The 23,788-nt window shown below is 43.6% G+C and overlaps 2 protein-coding genes across 3 annotated transcripts in view; both read right to left on the minus strand.

The window, feature by feature from the left end:
* LOC308285878 (histone H1-like) overlaps nt 1-23,788 on the minus strand; it is a gene marked incomplete at both ends in the record, with an annotated part of 500,380 nt that overhangs the window by 157,526 nt on the left and 319,066 nt on the right. The gene's annotated exons all lie outside the window — the stretch shown is intronic.
* sema4e (semaphorin 4e) lies at nt 1,178-15,711 on the minus strand (the record flags this gene model as incomplete). The annotated part of the gene is made up of 14 exons (XM_080727034.1): nt 15,558-15,711; nt 14,963-15,108; nt 13,885-13,947; nt 13,178-13,276; nt 12,712-12,811; nt 8,607-8,729; nt 8,122-8,273; nt 7,671-7,849; nt 7,001-7,157; nt 4,984-5,206; nt 4,770-4,885; nt 4,327-4,484; nt 3,029-3,081; nt 1,178-1,791 (listed from the first exon to the last, which is right to left on the minus strand). The coding sequence occupies exons 1-14, from the start codon at nt 15,682-15,684 to the stop codon at nt 1,178-1,180; spliced, it is 2,310 nt and encodes a 769-aa protein (XP_080583160.1). The 5' UTR covers nt 15,685-15,711.

Here is a 23,788-nt window from a genome sequence, read left to right on the forward strand (position 1 = left end):
ATTTAACCAAACTACTGCCAACCGATCAAAGACACACACACATTTTCTCTGCTTCAGTGAAAAAAAAAGTGAGTAATTTGGCCAATTCCAATTTTTTGCGATAAGAAAATATCAGTTAAAATACTTTTAAGATTAGGAAAAAAAGGCCAGTCTTTTCAAAAGAGAAATTTAATACCAACGGGCAACGGCTGAAAAAAAAAAAAAAAAAGCTCTTTAAATCTTTCCCCATTTTCATGTGCAGTTTCCACACGTTGAGCAAATGAGGTATTGTTATTTTCACTCCTTTCTTTTTTCCAAAATGAAGAAACTAAAAAACAGTGAATCCACTGGGTCACCTGGTCCATAAGGTCAGTGATGTTCTGAGACAGTGCTTCTGTGCTTCTCAAAGCAGGAGTCCAAGGACCTTCAGGGCTCCTTGGGGGACCCACATGGATCCTTACAGGTCTGTAACTCTGAGAGTGTACAAATGGAACCTTAACAGGTCTGAGTATTGAGGGTCTTTGAAATAAAAAATACGTTTTTAGAACCAATGTCCTGAGGTATCAACAGTTCACAGAAAACCCCCTAAACATATGACAGCACGTTTTGGGGGTAAACAGGTCAAATGTGTGCCTGTGACTCCCCAGTGTTGTGGTTGTTGTCACAACTGCAGTTCTCTCTCTCACGGCCGGGCTACACCGAGCCGTTTTGCGCGCGTCAGTGCGTATGCGGGTCGTGCGCACGTATGCGCGTTTTGGATAGATCCAATGTATATCAATTCAGCCGGCTACACCAGGCATACGGATAGCGCGAACCACGGATACGCATTCCCTAAAAATAGGATCGGTTCTATTTTTTAAGCACGCGTATGCGTTTTATACACAGACTATCTGGTCTTCCTCACATATACTCCCTCCTTGGTGTAGCCTGGAGCGTTTACGCATACGCGAGCGTCTTCACGGACAGTACGCGTGTATGCACGCATTTTTTGGTGTAGTCCGGCCGTCATGGGGAACACAGACCGGCTGTGGACGGCACGCTTCAAAACAGTCGCCTCCATCAATGAACCTACCCACAACGGCGGCGTCAGGCGCATTCACGCCTCACCCGCCGCTCAGATACACCGCTGTTCTATTTCCAGGCGTTGCCACGCTGTGAAAAATGTTTCGTTTTGTCCGCACCTGCTGTGTGTTCCCCTTTAGACACCAGTGTTGTGGTTGTTGTCACCACTGCAGTTCTCTACAGACGACATGAGCGACTTCCTCTCTGCCGCCGCCGCCCCCTCCTGGGCCTCCAGCTCTTGCGCGGCCGCTCCCTGGCTGTCTGGCGGCGGCGGCGTAGTCGGCCGGTCGGCCCCCGCCTTGTCCGCCCCTCCCCCGCGGCTCCACGGCAGCGGCAGGTGGCCCTTGTAGAAGTTCCACGCAAGCAGGGCGGCGAGGAGGACCACCAGGATCCCCACGGCCGCCTGCAGCCCGGCCACGGACGGCCCGTCCCTCCGGGCCTCGGGCAGGAGGCCGCGGCTGCCCGCGCCGCCTGCCGTCACCAGCAGGTTGTACTCGGCCACGGTGGTGGTGTAGCGCCCCGCGATGGAGCGCTCCTCTGACAGGCAGCGGTACAGGCCTTTGTCGGCCGCCGTGGCGTTGAGGATGAGGAGGCCGTCGTGCAGGAGCTGCAGGCGGCCACCGGTGGGCGCCAGTGGGGTGGGGTCGCCGCCGCGCTGCCAGTGCGTCTTGGCCAGGTTGGAGGGTGGCAGGCAGCGGAGCTTGGCATTGCCGTCGTCCCAGACCGACCAGTCCACGGGCTTTGTGGGCTCTGACGGGAAGGAACGCAAAGTAATAACAGTGAACAACTTAGAATTTACACCTGAGGCTGGCGTATGCACGTTTCATATAGTTGCTGACCCAGAAGAAACCTTGCACCGCCATATATCAAGTTATGTTTTATTTTTTCCCTAAATGAATGCCTTACTTTGTTCAAGAGTGTCGCACAGAAAATTTGAAAATAGCTCATACGTTCTGAGATATTGTGAGCTTGTAGATCTGAAAGTTGTTGAGTCTGTGGGTTTTATAAATATTTAACCTATTTAAATATCGGAACCATTGGAACACGGTTTATTTCTTTTTCCCATTTACTGGTTTCCACCAGAAGGCAACAATATCCAGATAGATTTACATCTGTCAATAACATCTGTTTCATACCGCAAATAGAATCATCTTTAAATAGATTTACATTTGTTCATCAGCAGCACACTCTTTGAAATGCAAACGCTCCCTTTCATTTCCTCCAGAAAAACTGCAAACGTCCAGGAGGAGATTGTGTTCTCATATCACATGATGTTGCATCTGTTACTGTTGCTGATTAGTAACCATATCCTTCCTGGGTTAGTGGGTTCTGCCAACCATGTGTTTGTAGAGCAAGTTGGATATGCGTGCAGGACTGTGGTTTGGGTGCATTTATCATGCCTGACTTCATGTGATTCGGCAGATTACAGCAGTAGATTGCAGGTTATCAGATTATAACCTGCTCACCCAGGCCAGGTCGCAGGTGCAAACAGGACCAGAGGTCTGTATGCATTACAGTGCATTACAGTTAATTAAACACACTTCCTGAAGCCTGTGTTATACTTATTTTAAAGGTGATACACCATGCATTTAAAAAGTATGTATGTCATATTGTTTATGTCCCAAAAACGTTTTTCAAAAGGTTTGAGGCTAAATACCACTCCTGAATAGAGAGCCTCTCTCATTTTTGAATGACTTTTTTTGATTTTTTTCTTCAAAAACGGCCGTAGATGACGGCAGCGACGGCAGCCAATCTGGACAGCCTGTTTTGAGAACCCGTGGGATGCTTTTAACCTCCGCCTTCCCAAAACCAGAGAAAGACACAAAGGTCAGAAATGGGACTTTGTGAGGATAGAAGGTGCTAGTGGGACCCCAAAAAAAGGTTTTAAAATAGGAAAAGTGAAATTTCATGGTGTATCACCTTTAATTAATTTATACTTTAATAACTAATATTCATTTACTATGTATACTTTCGGTCTCTTACTCACCAGACTCCGGGCACACAGAGGCATCTCCCTGTTTGACACTCTGGAGAAGTTCACTACCGGAGAGGAGAGAAGAGGAGGAATGGAGAGGAGGTGAGAAGGAGATAACCCATAAAGTCAGTGTCATTTTAGATTTTAGTGTTGGCTATTAAAAAATTGGTCAGATATGACCTACAGTAAAGCATATCAAACTGGGGGTCCTTGAAATAAAAAGATTTGGGAACCACTGCTATAGATGTGTGTTGGATGCTTACTTTTGTGCAACACATTTTAGGCACTCAATTTAGGCATTTATCAGGCATTTATTCAGAGTGACTTACAGTGAGCAAAGGTAAACACATCAAATGCAGAGAGACAGTGCCTCAGTAATCTACAGTAGGACCACAGGTAAATCTAGCATCAGTCTGAACAATATATTATTAAAAAGGTAATCTGTACGTTGAAACTATAGAAACTATTGGATGCCAGGTAAACAAATGAACCAAGCATCTAAATAACATGCTATGTAAACTACATGTTAACCTTCGTATGCGATTGCATGGTCATCCGGGCTTAGTCAAGTGGTACAGGCTAAGGTGGAGTCTGGAGAGGTGAGTCTTCAGGTTACTGAAGAAACGCGGGAGTGAGTCAGCAGTTGTAAACGCAATGGGGAGTTTATTCCACAGTTTGGGAGACGATGTTTTAGGGAGGGTTCAGACAGCTTCCCTGTGTAGATGTGTTACTGCATGTGTTGTAGGAGGCCTGCCTCTGTGAGTCAGAAAGATGTTATGTCTTGCAATGGGCCTGGTGTAAAACACACACTACACCACTAAGATACCCATGTACCAGTCAAACTACTTCCAAAACGTCAACAACCTCCACAATCACAACACTAGAGGCAGCTCCACTAATCAACCCAGATTCGGCACACACATAGGGTCAAATTCATTGTCCTGCTATGCCACAAACATTTGGAATTCCCTACCAACGGCCTTAAAAGGAGTGCAAATCCACAACCTTTAAAACTGCCCTGAAAGAACATTTACAGGTGGCTGCAACTTGAATATCCGTCCGTCATTTTATGTCTATGAATTACAAAAAGACCCCAATGTGTAAACATGCCATTGTTTCTCTCTTGGGTTTAAATCCTATTAGTAGACCTTGTATCTGAACTGTACTGTCCTGTGATTTTCCTATGCAAACTGCAAATGAAGTATTCAATCAATCAATCAATCAATCAATCAATCAATCAATGTGTTGTTAGATGCCTACCTCTGTGAGTCAGACAGATGCTATGTGTGGTTAGAAGCCTAGTAGCCTACCTCTGTGAGTCAATTAGGGCGACACATTTAGCCGTGGTTTTGTCCCAACCACAGTATGGGTCTCTGGCCAGCACACAGTCCACACAGGAGGCTGACCGCCCACAGCTGGCCAGAGGCATCTGGACCGCTCCGTACTCTGACCCGGCATACAGCTGACTCTGTGTGCGCACATGCACGCACGCACGCACACAAGCACACACACACACACACACACACCAGGTTAGTGACGCAGTAAAAATAAACATTGTGTAAAGTAATAATGTAATGACGTGTGTTGGTTTAAAGACAGTGTAAGTGATTGTATTAATTTCCTTTTGTTAAAATAAGTGTTAAATAACTATATTCTAATGGCTTGTTCAGTAACAGGAGCCTCCCCGTCTCTCCAGCTCTTTAGTAAACAGAATACATTTTGCAATGATTAAAATCACAACTTTGTGTGTTACCGTGGTGTTAGAGAAACGAAGGACTTTGATTGGCTCGTCGGTCGGGAAGAGTTTGACCTCCTCAACAATGAACATCTCGTCATCGAAGTTCACCGCTTTCACTATGGTTCCATGTTCTATAGGAGTGTAAACAACATTCAATCAATCAATCAAACGTGGTACTATATACCCACCTGTTCCTATGAACATAACGTGGTACTATGCATATACACACCTGTTCCTATGAACATAACGTGGTACTTGTTTCCGTCCGCAGCCTGAGCTTGGTTCACTATGATGCGTGTGAACGTAGCGCCCCTCCGCACCAGTAGGGGCTTCTCTCCTATTGGCTGGACGGCCTGGTCCATCAGGGGTCTGTCTCTGATGAACTGCAGGGTGCGGTCAGGCAGCTCCAGGGTCCGGTTGATGCCCTGCTTACGAGCCTCCGCGTCGATACACTGAAGGAAGACACACAGACACATGGAACCAAGGTTGCTATCCTTTTGCTTTATATTTTTATTTGGAATTAGTTTTAATTTTTATACGATTTCTTTTTCAAGAGTGCATGGTCACCAAGGCTAAGTCAAGTGCTACTTGTTGTAGGGTTGGATCTGGCTTTGAAGATATGGGGATGCCATACCTTTTGTTGCTTTGTAGGCCAAAAGCAGTGTTTTGAACTCTGTGTTGTCAGTAACTGAGAGCCAAAAACATGTTACTGCCCCTAGAGGGGGCAACCTCCCCACATTACTGTCACAGAGAGAAACATACAATGTTCATGACAGACCAACTCAATACAATGTTCTGAATAGACCAGCTCGGACTAAATGATGACTTCTCTCTTCTTCTCTCAAAAATGTACTTTGTGATTTGTACTTTTGAATACTTATTGTATATTTTTAAAGCAAGCACTCTTGTACTTTTTTATCTATACACCCATATCCCCACATGTCTCTAACATACTGTTTAGGTAGTTGGCTAAGTGACACCCACCCTCGACAGACACACTCGAGCATGTAACACAAGCAGAGCCTCACCCGACCAAGTTGAAGTGCTTTATGCTGCTGAGCTGTGGCTTCTAGGTTCACAGCCGATGTCCCCACTCTCAGACCTCAACTGTGCGCTATTACAATTGGCTGAGAGGATTTTCTACAAAATTACAACAACCGGATCGCACACACCAACAGTTTCCCACCAACCCTTGTGGTTAAGCTGCCATCTAACCAATGTCTGTTTCAGGAAACATACACACAATTATTTTGAGAGAAGACATACATTGTTACATACAGGATGCTCTTAAAATGTCACGAAAGTGGAAGGCATGTACAGTGTTTCCCCTCTTTTTGCACTGCAACCAAAAGTCGATGTGTTTTACCAACATGACAGTAATACTGAATACTATTTATTCATTAACACATGTATAACTGTAAACCATAAGCATACACACATGAAGATTTGTGCTCCACATGGATTTTGTGTTTATTATTGTATTGGTAATGACTGTAATATTGTTTTATCATGTATTTATTATTGTGGGTAATAGTATCTGACTCTGTGTCTGTTTCTGTTTTATTATGTTATTGTTTCCCCCACTGCACTAATGAAGTTCTAAAAGGAAAATAAAGTAATTTGATGTTGATCTCTACATTGAAGTACTGAGGTCGAGCACTTTGACCTGCACCACTGTGGCGGCCGACTGAGACCTTCAAACCAGTGGTTCTCAAACTGTCAACTGAGAGCCCCCAGGAGCCTACAGTATCTCCTGTTTCTGTAGCGTGAGGCAGCTTTATATGTACAAGTACACCCCCTGGATGTGACGCTTGTATGTCACAGGGGACTTACCCCCCAATCCGACCCTCGATGTTGAGTGCCAAGCAGGGAGGCAATGGGTCCCTTTGGCGTGACCCGGCCGAGGAATCAAACCGCCGACCTCCCAGTCTCAGGGCGGACACTCTGACCACGAGACCACTGAGCTGGTCTGAGAAGTTTGAGAACCACTGGTTTTGATCCATGGGAACCGAGAGGACGAGGGGGCGGCGACGGAACCAAACGGGAACGGAAACAAGAACCATTAACTTGCTGACGAGCGAGAGCACAGCTTTTGAGATGAAACGCGCACACACTCTCTCTCCCTCACACACGCACGCACGCACACACACACACACACACACACACACACACACACACACACACACACACACACACACACACACACACACACACACACACACACAGAGTGGTCTTGGCTGACTCACAGCTCCGGGCCGGGGGGAGGGCACATCTTTGCTGTACATCACCCACTTCACAAAGGAGGTCTCCACGGTGACGGGGGTCTTGTACTTCCCCTCGGAGAACACCTTGCTGATGTCCAGCACGTTGTAGGCACACACCGCCGACAGCCCGGAGGAGTCCCTGCACACACGCACGCACGCACACACACACACACACACACACACACACACACACACACACTTTAATTTCTCATGGATAAACGCTAAATAAAATCTGACGGCTGAACATTTTTGTCAAGCCGATTCCTAATCTGCGATTTGTAGCTAGCGCTGTGTTTCGTTAACAATTAGCACAATATGTAAAATAATTGTGATTTTGGTAGAGACATACAGCCAACCAGTTGAAGAAAGTGCAGATGGAGGCTTTAAGCTTTGATTTTATGAAATATCTGGAGGATTTTCTGGAAGATTGAACAAGAGTGTTCTATCGCTAGTTTGACCACTTCAAATACTCTTAGAAAGAAAGAAGGCAAATAGGCGATCTATAAGTGTTGCAGTGTGACACGTTGTGAGCTTGTAGATAGCTATTCTTGGTGCGTGACACGAGTCAAGACCAATTGATATTCACGCAAATACAGCAAGTCTGTGTGTGTGTGTGTGTGTGTGTGTGTGTGTGTGTGTGTGTCCAACTCACGACTGTGGGGTGAAGACGGCGTAGAACATGCATTGTTTCCAGTTGTGCAGGGGGTCACACCAGAGGAAGGTGTCCTGGACGATGTAGGGTAGCTGGGACTCCAGGACGGGACAGTCCAGCCTGGCCTTCAGGAAGGAAGTCCACTTCTTCTGCAGGGTCCGCTGGCCACCCAGGTCTCCCTGACCACAGCACAAACACACAATGAATGAAGACAGCCGGGGGAAACATACAAACACCAGACTTTCCTCAGAGATTCTTAAAGAAGGCCTATAGTGTTTATTCTTAAATTAAGAAATCAGGATAAGTGTTAGCAGCTCGGGCCATCTTTTTATAATCATTATCAATGTGAGGGAAGCTTTTTGTTCGCTTACATGATTATACCCATGGCGTCATATGATACGCCACACAGATGCAGATAGACACACACACACACACACACACACACACACACCTTGCAGACGCGTGCTACCCTAGAGACCAGCAGCTTGTTGTAGAAGTCATACTCCACCGCGGTCTCGCTGAAGAACAGGTAGACCTTATCATCATCTCCCACCTCGCTGGCATCACTCTCTGGCATCTGAGCCATGGAGATGAAGTTAGGCTCTGGAGAAGGAACACATACATGTGTATTCAATCTGATTTAGCTAAGGTCAGTAAAGATAACAGACACCCTGCAAAACTAATAAAATAAAATAATAATAATATGGTCATGTTGATTATGTGTAACGAATGGCATGATGTTTGGACAAAATCTGCAGGAGTAATAATATAAAGAAAAGTGGTTGGCTAATATCAGCCTCCTGGTGGCGCTATAACAAGACAATTTGCTTTGGCCTCCAGGGAGTGTGTGTAAACAGTTTCACGTTGTTTGGGCCAACGGTGCCGGAGATTAAGCTATACACAGACAGACAAATGGGATGGGCGAAAACATCTTACCGTTTAGCCAGGAGCTCTTGAAGTCGGTGCGTACCGAGCTGACTGCAGAGGTTGCTGAGCTGCGCATCACTACGGGTTCAGAACCCAGGAAGTTCATAGAGGTGGCTGAGTAGAGGTCCTCCCCTGATACATACACACACGCACACATACACAGTTAAAACACAACCACAACTTCAGTTAAAACAACACATATCAGCAACACTGTGTTGTTCACTGTGTTGGATTAACCTTCTCTGTAAGCTGATTTGCATACTTTACTGAAATTAAACAAAACCACGGTGTCCTAAAGTGGTCAGCGGTAATGTCAATCATGCAGTGATCCATAATCAATGAGACAAACACACCTTTAACGACATGAACCCTAGCGTCCCTATTCTGGGGTGAAAATAATGTAGGCGATCAACAAACCCACAACTCGCTGCGTTGCTACATGTTGTGAACCTTTTCACCTGCCATTTTCAACAAGATATTTGGTATAGAGAGGAAAAAATGATTGGGCCTAGCATAGTGCCCTGCGATCCTCCGGTCAATGAAAGTAGAATATAGGGCAGTGTTAGGCAACCGGTGCGGTGGCCCGTGAGCCAAAACTGGCCCACCAGTGGTGACATCTGGCCCAGCAAATGATTTTGTAAATAATTTACAATATCTGACAGTCCCACATATAGGTGATTCTCAAAGTGGGGTCCAGGGAGCCCCAGGGGTCCTTGAGCGGCTTCCAGGTGGTCCCCAACTAAATTGTAGTTTGGAACTAAATAGACCTTTAAAAAGGTCTCTAACTCCAAGAGTGATGTACAAGTGGCATTTGTACACTAAGATTTATGGGGATCCGTGACCTAAATGTGCATACCAAACTGGTGCTCCTTTTAATTAAAAAGATTTGAGAAGCACTCTTATCACGCACTTCTGTTCATTTTTGGAGTGAATCACAGGCAAGCGTTTCCTAAAGTTTCTCTCCATATCTAAGAAGAGACTGTGAGCTCCTATTCGATGAAAGAGCTTGTTTATCTCTGTTCTAAACAGAGCATATCTGTCTATCTGTATTTTTTAATTTTTTTATGTCAGTGGTTCATCAAATGTGCTACAATGTATCATGGTCTCCACCTTTCCTTTTTAATTAGCCTCAAAAGTGACATATTATCATTGTTGGGGGGGTTTCTGAACAGAAGTGAAGCCAAATCATACTAGGGGGGGATGGAAAGAGGAAGTGAATATTGTCAGTGACATATTTATCACTCAAAACCACACAGATGCTCTGTCGCCTTTAGCAAGTTAACATCCGGCAAAAAAGAAAAAAAAAGAAAAACACACAAAACTGCTCTCTTCTTCATTGTATTTATTTATCAGGGACAAAGCACATTAATCAACATGTCAGTTTTCACATCAATGTAAATGGGCCAGAGTTAGCCATAAGCAAATTTTCATCTGTAGTCCCTGAGCAGGCTGTAGAAAAGTGGGGATCATGTAACCAACACTTTTGTAATTCGTACTTGTAAAACAGCTGTCACAGACTCTGAGCAGAGAGCCAACGCTTACATACAGTAAGCGTTTATGCAATACTGCAACGTAGAAATACTCTGTTACAAGTAAAAGAACGGTAAAGAAAATGTACTTGAGTAAAAGTCCAAAAGCATTGGCATCAAAATCTATTAATTTACTGTATGCTGACATCACTCACTGATACTAAACAGTGTCGCCACCATGGTAACAATGCCCAACTGGCATCAACAATGCCCAACTGACATCACTTACTGACATCACTACAGTGCCCATATTTGGAGATGACATCACAGACTGGCCTGGATATGGGCATAAAAGAGGGCCAGGGAGCCAGACAGACGGATACAATGGGTAGTGCACAACTGGACATCGATGGTGACTACTCTGCCCAACGGTCACCGGTCTGGGTTCTCCAATATTACTTCTGAGACTCCTACATTCAATCCCTCATCGCACACCCCCAGGCACAGGACTAGTATACTTAAAGTACCAAAAGTAAAAGTATCAATTATACACAATGTCCCATTTCACAAGTTATGTGAAACGGGAAGTAAACTGGAGATGGTGAGTCTTACTTTTTTTTTTTTTTTTTTACAAGTAAATTTCCGGTAATCAAAATGTACTTTTACAAAAGCATTGACATCAAAATATACTTAAAGTCTGAAAAGTTAAATTTCCCGTTTCACAAGTTATGTGAAACGGGAAGTAAATTGGAGAGGGTGAGTATTACTCTCTCCCCCCCCCCCTTTTTTTTTCTCTTTATTGGGCCTAAATGCCACTCACCAACCAACCATGATGGAGGAGTACCTCTGGAAGGGGTCAAAGGGACTTTGAGGACCTTTGGGACCTTTCCCGACATTACGTCTAAAATTTATAAAAATCTGTTGAAAATAACAGATCTACAAGCCAAGGACACAGCACGTCGCATCGCGGCATGTTGTGAGCTTGTAGATCGGCTATTTTCAAATAGAATTTTTAAATAGGGCTGAAGTGGTTAATGTATGTTTTGTAATACTAATGTAAGTACAGTAATTAAGTACAGTACTTGAGTAAATGTACTTCCACCACTGGATATATCTGATGTTGTTCTGAAAGCAAACAAGAGAAGGTTGCTTCCCGGTGTGTAAAAAGAATAAAACAATAATGAAAAAAAAAACATTGCCCTGGGCAATCGGGGCAACCATTGTGTCAACTGCTGCCCTGTTAAGTTACTCCTATTTCCTATGACAATAACCAGTGTGAAAAGTGGGGCACTGTGGGGAAAATGGGGAGACTAGTTGTTGTTACAGCTCTGTTTGTGTGCAGGCTGCTAGATGGCAGGGCGCCAGTAATAATAAAAGTTGTGTTCTGAACAGACAAGAGTCGTCTTATTACCAGTTAACAGCCTTCAATTGCTTCTAAATATTTGTCCACACACCAAGCACTATGACTGTAACTATAATAACTATAAATATATTGTTTTAAAAATCATTCTAACTCGAGAGGATGGAAGAGATCACTGCATCACAACTATATCCATGACAGTGGTGAACTGCTATTTTAATGCTGTGAACGGCCATTTAATTGTAGCCTAATTCATAGTCGTGCAATGGAGTATAGATACGGGCCTAACTGCCACACAGGAAAAAAAAAGAAGAAGAAAGACATGACATGACATCTCCGGTTTACTGGAGATGCCGTATCTGTGTGAAGTAGGCGGCCGCCTTTTTAAGAAACCGTAAGCAGGTTGGAGTCTATTCATTCCAGTGAACGTGAACACAGCTTCTGAACCACTCTTTAGCTCCATGGTCACTGAACTAAAAATTGGACCCAATCATCACAAGCCACACGATCTTCCCAAGATGTTCATACTACCAGTAAGACTCCCTAATCGGGAGATAAGCGACCGTTGGTCGCTTATCTCCACAAATATCACAACCTCCACCTCTCACATCATACGGGTAGCCATAGTTACACCTGGAATGTTGAATCTCCATATATGGAGATAACCTACGCATCACACAAAGTCTGACCTCACCAGCCCATACTTGGGCATGGACGACTTATATCTCCATATACGGAGATGGCCATATATGGAGATACGATGACATCACAGAGTCCACAGCTGATGATGTGGCGTGATGTCATACAATAAACAAACAAGCCCTATATACTGATGCGATACGATGACATCACAGAGTCCACAGCTGATGATGTGGCGTGATGTCATACAATAAACAAACAAGCCCTATATACTGATGCGGAGATATGAGCAGGGCAAAGGTGTGACGTGTGACCGACCGACCGACCGACCGACCGACCGACCGACCGACCGACCGACCGACCGACGGACGGCCGGTGGAGGTTTTCATAGTAAACTGCTCCCTGACGGTCGCAAAAATGCAATTTTTTAAAGAGACAATTCAACGTTACTATCGGCCTATCTCTGTCCCAGCAACACACTCTTGGGGGATCACCAGTAAACATCGGACGTTCGCAAGACCTGCAGTCAGACGCCGGCACCCACTTAGGAGACCATTTATACCAGGATTTGTGTACAATTTCGCCTCTAGCGGCTTCAATTTGGACGATGGATCTTCATAAATGAAATGTCTTTGCTGCCACTCACCAACCATGATGGAGGAGTATCTCTGGAAGGGGTCAAAGGGGCACTTCCCTTTCCCGTCTTCTTCTTTCTCCTCCAGAGCCAGAGCTCCATCTGCGTAAGACTGCACAAGATAAATACAAGTCTTAAAATCAATTCATGAGAAAATAAAAGAATATGTCCCTCTGGTATTTTGGATGAAAAAATAAATCTCAAAAATAGTTAATCTACAAGCTCACAATGCAACACTGTGAGCTCTGCTATTTTTCAATGTTGTTTAATAGGGCTGAATTGGTTTGTATAAGTTAGATGTTCACAAATATACGGTTCCATTTGCACACTCGCTGGGTCACAGGGTACTTGAAATTCTAAGTTATGGGGGTTCTTGAAATTAAATGTTGAGAACCTTTGCTCTAGTACAGTATGTACTATGTACTACTGGTGATGGGTCTCACCATGCATCTACATGCTAGGTAGTGATGTGTCTCACCATGTATCTACATGCAGGGTCAAAGGCGTTGGTTCCACACACATACATCCTTCCATCCTCCATCGTATGAAGGGTCCGGATGTAGTTCTTACACTCTACCTGTGAATATGTATATTAAAATAAGTGTTAAATAGTTCAATATTCTGATAGTAATCATTGCTTGAGTGTTTGTTCAGAAACATGGGTCTACCCAGTCCTAGCTCTTTGATGAAATAGAAAGGTTTTCAGTTCAGGATACCAATTTCATCCAATCAGGAGGGAGAACTCATACAGGATAAACAAGTGAAATTGGATGTAATTAAACAATTTGAACAATTTAGCAAACAAAATGGATAAAAGGTACCCTGATCTGAATAATGTTCTGTTTCTCCCCATCTGGAGACGGGGAGACCCTTGTTACTGAACTACCAGAATCCTGCCATTGTGGTCCTATGTACTTACTTTAAAGGGATATTACACTTTCAAAGTCATTTTATCGTCTAATCAGGCTTTTATGAACACCCTGAACAGTTTTTAATTTGCTTGATTCAATATTTAGATGTTCAGGGTGTTCATAAAAGCCTGATTAGACGATAAAATGACTTTGAAAGTGTAATATCCCTTTAAGTACTTAAGTGTTTAAGTGGATGTTGGACGTTCACAAATGTAGAGCAGTAAAAGCTAACAGAGGATGAGTCAAACAGAGAGACACTCTGATCTGCACCTACCTGGGGATTCTTGCCTTTGTACTGACAATCCTGCTGCTGCTGAGATGTCACCTCCCAGCTCACCTAGAATGACACATTCATCTTGTACATCAGTCCTTCTCAATTTTTCTTTTATTTTTTAACTTTAATGCAATCATTAAATAAGACACATTGAGACAAAGTCTTCTTTTCAAGTGTGAACTGGCCAGGAGGCAGAATAAAATGACACGTCTTTGCCGAACAACAGGACATCATATACCGGTACAGTATCTGGTCCTTCATGTGGTCCTTCATGATACACAGCAAATACATGTAATATCTCCAATAGTGATACAGCTTAAGCATCATAAATAAAAGCTAATGATCCTAAATGAATAATTCAAAAGTAGAAAATGTCAACCTAGAAAGAAGCCAAACATCCAAGCAGGAGCAAGTGCTGGTGAGAACATCTACGGCGATGCTTTAAAAACCTCTCAAGGAAATTACCGATGCCAATTTGAGTCTGGTCTGCAGATCGTTCCACGATTATGGACGGAAGTAAACCCCCCTTAGGTTTAGATGAAGGTACAACGTAATGCAGCCAACTAGCATTTGATTTGAGGTTAAGGCTCTTCCTAACCAAGACAAATTTGTAGGAAGGGAGATCACGAAGAATAGTTTGTAAATTAACATATACCAGACAGTGTTGCAGCTTGCTAGATGTTAAGACCAACCAACTGCAGTGTACAAGTACAATGATGAGTCCTTAATGGTGTGTTTGTTATGAATCTCAGTGCAGTGTGGTGATAGTACAGGGCATCAAGTTTGGCCTCGGTAGAGGAACAGACAACTTAATAAATAGTGTCACCATAGTCCAGCTGGGACAAAAATCAGACCTGTAACCAACTGTTTACTAGAGGAACTAGCAAAACTAGCAAAACAAGCTTTCAATCTGTAGAATAAACTTCCAAGTGAATTTACATTCTGCTATTTTCTTTTGAAATAATCGTGTTATTGATGTGAAATTATTTCGCCCACCCCTAGTACCGAGAATAGACAGAGTCGCTCCAAGGCTGAGAGCTCAAACTTTTACCACTTTTCGAAAATACCTCATCCTCACCTTAGCCTTCTTGTTGGAGATGTCCCTGAGGTCCAGAGCATAGACGGCCTCCCTCGCTCCCACCACCAACAGACCCAGGTCTTCTCTCAGCAGCATGGTGGAGTAGTTGGTCACTCCTTCCTCACGGAACAGACGGCCGTTTCCACCTAAGATGATGTTCGTAATACAGGGGAGGGGGATAAGGGAGACCTAGTTAATATGATGTTAATTATACAGGGGAGAGGGATAGGAGAGACTTAGTTAATCCTGACGGAGAGATTCAGTTGTTTTCCAGATTAACCCAACTGATGGCTGGATGGGGGGTAAGTGTCTTGCTTGCTTGAATGCTTTCTTGGGTTTAAAATCCTCTTAGCGGACCTTTTATTTAACTGTACTCACATAAAACATTTCTCTGGGTACTCAAGGACACTTTACAAAAACAAAACAGATAACTTAGATTAAAGAAAAACAAAAGGAATATGTTTTTTCACCAGATACTTTAGCCATTTAAAGCAATATTCAATATCATAAAGAAAAACTGTACCAAGTCTAAACTACAGTGCAGGAGAGACAGACAAAGCTGGGACAGGAAGACGGACGGGTTGAAGACACTCACTGTGATAGGGCACCGTCTTGCGGGACACCAGGTCCAAGGGCGCGTCCTCCTCCAGAGCCAAGGCCAGGGGAAGGAGGCGGAGCCAGGCCACACACAGGGCCAGCAGCAAGGGACGCATCATCATCATAGCTCCTTTGTGTTTGGACTTAATGTACTGTCGTTAATGTAACAAACCTATCTTTAAACTGTAGCAGAGGAGGGAATGCACAGTGCACTGCATTAACTGGGGGAGGAGGAAGTCTGGGCTGACTGGAGGGCACTGCTGGCCCCTTCACTGGCCTCTCTCAGCGGGCTGTCCATGGTGAGACGGATGGTACTGACCTACCCAAAACAAAGGGAAAAGGGGGGAGGGTTGAGAGACATTAAGGTTGCATGGATATCATGAGTTTCTCTCTCAACATCACAAACCATTCACATCCGACAGAGGGAGGGAGGGAAGGAGAGAGAGGGAGAGAGAGAGGGAGAGGGAGAGAGAAATACGTGTAGAGGCACAAAGACAAAAGATTTAACACCGGGCTAGAAAGTGAGACTTGTGTGGAGGAGGAACGGGCGAACGTGTGCGAGAAGTTTAAAAAGAAGTGCTGCAGACGAATGGCCCAGAGCGAGCTGAGAGCTAAAGTCAGTGCGGCAATAATTCTGTCAGAGCCATAGTGATGGTAATGCAGGGCCATGAAAGGCATTCAGCAGGGGTGCAGGGATGTGTGTGAGACTGTGTACCGCTCTTTAGCTCTCCTCTCCTCTCCTCTCCTGCAGCACCGAAACACACAACACAACACACAAAAGCAAATAGGAGAGGCAGCTTTTTCTTTCTATTCTCCAAAACCGTGGAACATGCTTCCTGGGGAAGAGAGGATAAACACCACAGAAAACACCACAGACAATTTTAAACATAAGCTAAAGACACTCATCTTTAGGTTAGCCTTCTCCTACAACTTTTCAGGTCTATGCCAGAGTTTTTATCTTCATTTTTATTTTATTCTTTTTATTTATTTTGTGTTGATTAAATCCTAATTGTATGCATATTCTGTGTTTTTGCTTGGTGTTTGCTATGTTAATTACTATATCTGACTTTCTATATCTGACTATATCTGATTTCTATATCCTGCCTGTGAAGTGCTTTGAACTGCAACCCTGTATGGTGCTATACAAATAAAGTTTATTATCATCATTATTAACTCAGCAGAATAGCCTGCCACGGCTTGTGCAAGAAGAAGCCAACGTTTGGTGCGTGTGTTGCGTTCCCGGAAACAGGAATTTCACAAGATATTAAGTGTGAGACTCTCTGGGTTTGTTGCACAACAAACTCACAACAACGTCTCATCACTCAGTCAAGAGAGGGAGAAAAACAACAGTTAAAGAGTCTGTACTGCTCATGTTGCCTGCAGTTGTTACAGTACGGACTACAAGCCCAATTATATATGACTTTGTTTTCCTGATGACTTGGTCCAGTAGTAGTTGGAGGCTATTAACCAAACACTGCAACAACTGCTCTTACCTGCAGTCAAGTTCTGTTCTGTCTACTGCAGATGAGCCGTAGCATGTCAGAGAACGCCCTACGGATAGGATGTTTCACATACCCTGTCAACAACGTCAGACAACACCCAACACCCAATGCAAATCTCTGCATCCTACACTCATAGGGCCTGTCATCATCATCACCATCATGAAATTCAGCTTTCAAATAATTGCGATTAGGCGATTATGTAATAATTGTGACAGGCCTTAAGCAATGTTGTGTCTTAAAAGTCAAGTCCAAGTGCTTTGACACAGGTTCAGGTTGCAAAAGCTTAGTGAACTTATTTGAAAGGGGATGCATAAAAAAGGAAATACCTACTGTAGGTCTCATGGCATGTTTTGGTTAAAATTATGCCCGTTTAATTACGCATGAGCATGCAGTGCATTCAGCGGGGCTCTCCTATCACATGTATAATTCACCAGTGTCCCATTAAATAGGAATTCATGTTAAATTACAATCTGCATGCACAGTGCATTCTCCCATCATCACATGTGCACACCACAGTACTGCCAACACCATAAGTCACTGTCTGGGCCAAGAGACTGCATTCCTTCACTGGACTGAATTGATTTGATATTGTATCTCCTATCTTCATTGTTCAACTATTTTCCTTTCTTTAATAAATCAGTGAGTGCTATTGAACGCTCTTTATATCTGTGTGTGTGCGTTTACAAATATTGAACGAAAGCAAAGTATTAAAAAGCGCTAACCAGTCCATTGGATCCTCTGTCGTTCAAGCCACCTTTATGTATTTATTTTTCTTTCCTGAAAAGCTAATATTTTGGACATAGCTGCAGGTTTCAGCCCTGATAGCAGATATTTATTATTATATGAGATACTGTATGTTATGAAGTCCATGGTGAAGGTGTACCGTATGTGGAGGCCTTTAGGCGGGGGGCAGGGGGGGGGGCAAAGGGGGAGAGCGTAAGTAACAACTTTATTAGGAAAAAAAACTAAGATAGCAGAGTACGATAAGAGATCAAAACAATAAAACACTAGAAACAAGAGTTGATACAAAGTCAACATTATAATTTTAAGCACCTCAACTCATTTCATTCATGTTGGACTAAAATTGTTGGTTTCTCTCATTTCTATCAGAATGTATCTTCATTGTATCTGTTCATGATGATATGGTTAAATGTTAGATTTGTGTATGATACTGTATATTCCCATGTATTCTCAAGTTCCTCATGGAAAGTCTCCACCTTGAGTTTTCTAGGAACTTTGCCACCCTAGGACACAAATAATTGGTGGTCTGGGGACCCTCAGGGGTTCCTTGAGGGGATTCAAAATGGACCCTTTAGAGGTGTATGTAACTGTGAGAGTTTAACCTGCAAATGAAATGCCCATACCAATTATGAGTATAAGAGTATTGGCGTCAAAACATACTTAAAGTACCAAAAGTAAAAGTAATCATTATGAATAGGCCCCTATACCCAATTCACAATATATAGGCTACACATCTTTTGAAAATACAGATCTACAAGCTCACGGTGTTGCAAGCTTGTAGATCAGCTATTTTTCAAATAGCCGAAGTAATAGGGTTTAAGTGATTAATGTATGTTTTGTAATAATATTCAAAATATTCAAAGTAACTACATTTGTTGTTGAGTGAAAAGTACAATATTTGTCTCTGAGATTTAGTGGAGTAGCTACAAGTAAAAGTAGGTTATTGAAATTGGATATAAACCTACTCTATTCCAGTAAAGTAACAAACACCTCAAAAGTGTACTTAGGTACATGTACTAAGTTACTTTACTGACTGCATGCAATCATCATGTTTTAAAGACTGTCTTGTTTACAACAGAGTTATAATAACATGCAGTTTTGCTTCATCCGAACCAGCAGTTGCCCAGAATGCACGCATTCATTCATACATGTATGAACCTGTGTGACAGAAATAAAATGTCAGCTTTCTTCACCTGGCTGTGTACTACTATGTAGTAGACACACCCAGCTAGTTCTGCAACACCAACGTCTCAACAGTCATACATACAAACACACATAATTTTTAAAGTCCTACACAAAGCAGCAGTTTATGATCAGTCATCGATCACAACAATGCTAATGCACAAATCAATCAGTCCTAACAATGACGTGCCTTACCTTGTAAAGTTAGACTTTGCTTCAAGTTTTTTGCAACTTAACTTCCTTGATGGAATTCCCAGATTAGGTTGCATTGCATGAGGAACGCCCCAGGCTGCAGGTCAGGTTGTACCTTCCTTCTCCCGCACAGTCTGCAACTAAATCGTACGGCAAAAAGTGAAGCGATCCTCCAACATTCATACAGAATGCAGGCTATGTGTCCCCGCTGACCGCTGTCCCAACTCCCAAGTGTCTGCTTCTGCTGTGAGCAAGTCTTTTTGATAAAACGCGTTGAAAGTCCTGCACAGTGAATTCACTTGTAGTTGATGTTTTATCCAGAGAACAGCTCAATATATTATGAATCTGCCATCCACCATACCCGACCCGGAGTGCAAGGTGCTGATCTGGAGATCCTTGGCAAGTTGGCTCAGCCTTTGTCACCAGCAGCACTAGCGTCTGTTTGTCACCAAAACACTGTGATTGGACGAGAGGAGAGAAGAGGGAGTCGTTTGAAGAAGAGCGAGAAGAGGGAGGGAGGGAGGGATGTAGAGGGAGGTGTGTGTGTGTGTGTGTGTGTGTGTGTGTGTGTGTGTGTGTGTGTGTGTGTGTGTGTGTGTGTGTGTGTGTGTGTGTGTGTGTGTGTGTGCGCGCGTGCGCGCGTGAATGTGCGTGCGTGTGATAATTATGATCAGTAGTAAAACAAGTCTTGACAGGTCAGGAGCAGACATGCTACAGCTGTGCATCGACAATGCATTGGTTACTTGGTTCCCAAACGTTTTCAAGTCAAGGAGCCCCCATCTGAAAATGTGTAATGCCACTAATGCCAGGGATCCCCCAAAAGAGATTTTCTTTCTTTTTTTTTAAAGATTGTAATCAAAGTACCCCCAACCCCCTCACCCCCCCCCCCCCCCCCCCCCCACACACACACACACACACAGATTGCATGTTGATAGCAGATCTACAAGCTTAAAGGACAACTATGTTTTCATATTTTACATGTAATGTAATTAGAGTAAAGGTTGTGCGCTTGTAGATCGGCTATTTTCAAACAGCGCCAATGTATTTTGGTTTAAAGTGGTTCAACAAATTCTGATGGTATATCATCATTTAGCTGGGGAGTGGGGACCCCACTTTGAGAACCACTGCCCTACTGCATAGTGCATGTCCATGATTCTCCATGTCACATGAATGCTGCACGTGCACACACGCACACACCAACCCAGTACGCACGCACACACACACAAACTCACATGTTGATTATCGATGAATACAAATTACTTGGATTAACTTTGGATGCAGCAAAATCAAACATTGACAATATTGCACATACAAAAATGGACGCACAAGTGCGCAAATATTTATATTTTCCCTTGAAACACTCTCAACAATTTCCAAAACAAGAATAAAAATAGTATGTGGCCTTGAGTTGTGCATACTAAACTGGGGGTCCTTGACATTAAAAGGTTTGGCAACCACAGCTCTAGATATACTGACTTTGCACCTTTGACCCTGGAGTTTCCACGTCCATGAACTGAAGAAACTGTCTGCTGTAATTATAATTAGAACTACGTCTAAAGATGCTTCTCCTTTATTCACGTTTGGTGAATGTAGCTGTGGGCAGGAAGAGTTGATGTCTTCAAGCGGTAAGCATAGTTCATCAGGTGTTTCGACTCTGACCACTCCGGATGGCGGGTCGGCAGTGGTAGCCAAATCACTGAACCCGGACAAGACGGAGCTACTCTTCTTCCCAGCTAAGTCGTGCCCCATGCAAGATCTCACTATTTCCATAGATAATGCATTGGTGACTTCAGGTTCCTACTGCTAGAAACCTTGGTGTGGTCCTGGACAGCCAGCTATCATTCAAGGCACACATTGCATCACACTCTATAACATCCATAAAATTAGACCCTTCCTCACCCAGGAGGCAGCCCAGCTCCTCATCCAGACATCTGTCATATCAAAACTTGACTATTGTAACTCTCTCCTCACTGGTCTCCCGGCATGTGCACTTAAACCTCTCCAACTGATCCAAAATGCCGCGGCACGACTGGTCTTCAACCAGCCTAAATTCTCACATGTCTCTCCCCTTCTCAGGTCCCTCCACTGGCTCCCGGTTGCGGCCCGCACTGAATACAAAACACTGATGCTGACCTTCAAAGCAGCCAAAGGCATGGCTCCTCCATACCTCCAAAACCTGATCAACCCCTACACCCCCACCCGTTCACTTAGATCAGCCAACTCAGGGATGCTGACAGAACCCTCGCTAAAAACCCCAGGGCAAAAATCCACTCGTCCGAGACAGTTTGCCCTCCTGGCCCCAAAGCTGTGGAACAAACTCCCTGTCGCACTTAGAACAACGGACTCACTCGCTAGCTTTCGCCGTGGACTGAAGACTCACCTTTTCAGACTCCACCTAAACCCTTAGCACTACTGAAACACTCAATGACCATACATGAAGCTAGTTAGCATTTGTTTTTAGGTTTTTAGAACCTTTTCTTGACTCATTATTTCGTTTTCTAGATAGATATCCATTTGCATTTGTTATATTGCTGACATATTATCTTGTTTATTTTTGTGATGTTTTATCTGCTTATTGTACAAGTCGCTTTGGATTAAAAGTGTCTGCTAAATGCCTAAACTGTAAACTGCCCATCTCCTCCTCCTGGCCAAGGCTAAACTCCTCTCAAGAGGCTCCTCTGGGGAGGTATTGGGTGGGTCCCTCCTGAGGTCTTGAGGTGAGAAAGGTGCGTAGAGATCTCCAGTTCTGTGGGGTTATTCCTGCCTAGAGCTCTCCTGCGTCTCATGCAGCCACCACAAACGGAAATGTGGCATAATAGTTGCTGTTGTAATCACTCCTGTACCATTGACTGGATTGTGCAAAATGTGTGTCTAATGTCTATTTCTGTCAGGATGGGGACAATGACATCAGCGGAGGAAATGTGTGTCTGCACACATTTCACTTGGTCATTGTTACAATTTCTTGACTTTAGTGCTTTTTCTTCTTATTCCCATGTGGTGTCATTGTGTTATTTGTCCCATGCAGGGACAGTGGGCTAAGTGGAACCAGCAACAATTTAGTAATCAGTTAAAGATTATTATGTTTTCTGTCATCATCATAATCTCCATATAATGTTGCCTATGGAACCCTAGTGGCATTTGTGTGTAGGAGTCTCAGAGGTGGACTGTGGGCGGCTTCAAAATGTGTCACACCATCGGTGATCATTTCAAACAAGATTTCAAACTCTTTTTATTTTTATTTATTTTGCCTGCATGGGCTTTTTTGTGTTATCCGGCTTGTAGCATAACCTTTGACTGTACTACCTGTACTGCTAACACACTGGTTAATACATTATTCAATCGATCAATGCGAGAACAAACTTACCAGCAAGAGAAAGGCTGTAGTTTCTATTAGCTTCCTTATCCTATAGCTGTCATTAGAATAGAAGGCAGAAGCTGTTGCCTTATGGGCTACACTACACAGCTGTGCCTCGCTGCCTCAAAGGTGCACAGAATAGAGCACAGCTTACTTAGACCTGTATGAACAGAAATATTACGGGAATGCTGAAATGCGCTACTGGCTTTGCCAAGCTGTCAAAGAATCACATCAGAATGTCTGAGTACCTGGCTGGCACAGTGTTATCAACAAAGCCCTCCTTTGTGAAGTAACCTGATAGAGAAAACCTCTTGCACTATTATACAAGTCCTTTTAAGTCCATGTAAGGCAAGGCAGAGCAAATGTGTTTGTATCAGCTGAACAATTCAAAGTGCTTTATATAACAGAAGGCATATAAGGCCATTTAAAGAGAAATAAGGAGTAGAAATTAATTAAATGGAATAAACAATTAAAGGTATAGTGTAATTATCATCTTATCTTTTTACCCATGTCCCTATGGAGTGAGAGTTCTGCATTATTCGATTAATCAAAAAGTAATCAATAGAAAATAGATTATCACCTGGGCTGAGTTTACATAGGCCTACTGTTCCCGGATTGGATGCAAGGCTGATTTCATTTGCTTACAGCATGGTGAAATTAAGCAGATTGTACTTAGGCCATTTTCAAAATGTTCCCTTCTTACTATTCCTTAACTCCCTTTTTCTGTCATTTGGGACAAATTGAGGATACAAAATCAGTTCAGTATAGTTTTGTTGCAATTAGTGTGAGGTTGACCCCAATTTTTGCATAAAATGCCAGGACTAGCAGTTTGTTAGTCGTCATCACTAGAAGTCCAGTCACACGCCTGTAGCCTACTTCCGTGGCATCATGAGGCTGGACCCCAGACAGTGAAAATCAGACAGCCAAAATCTGCTGTATGGCTCAAGAACTTGAACGACGTCCCAGATTCACCGTCCCCGGTGAACCAAAAGGTAGCCCTGCTGGGATTTCCTGATGCCGCAGGGAGGGAGTTGTTTGAGAACACAGCATGTGGCGCTGGCTGGCAGCCTCACTGTGACGCAGCCATTCTGTGAACCAGCCAAAGGCCACTGTTTTCCACTGTCTGTGTATTGGTTCCTGTTGGAAATGGCATATGTTGACCATCACATAGTTGGCATAGGTTTGCACTCTACTGAGTGCCATCTAAATACCAAAGAAAGATAATTTTATTCACTACATACTTGCATACAGAGTGAC

The sequence above is a fragment of the Nannobrachium achirus genome (genome assembly GCF_963921795.1).
Source record: "Nannobrachium achirus genome assembly, chromosome: 5".
Taxonomy (NCBI): Eukaryota; Metazoa; Chordata; class Actinopteri; order Myctophiformes; family Myctophidae; genus Nannobrachium; species Nannobrachium achirus.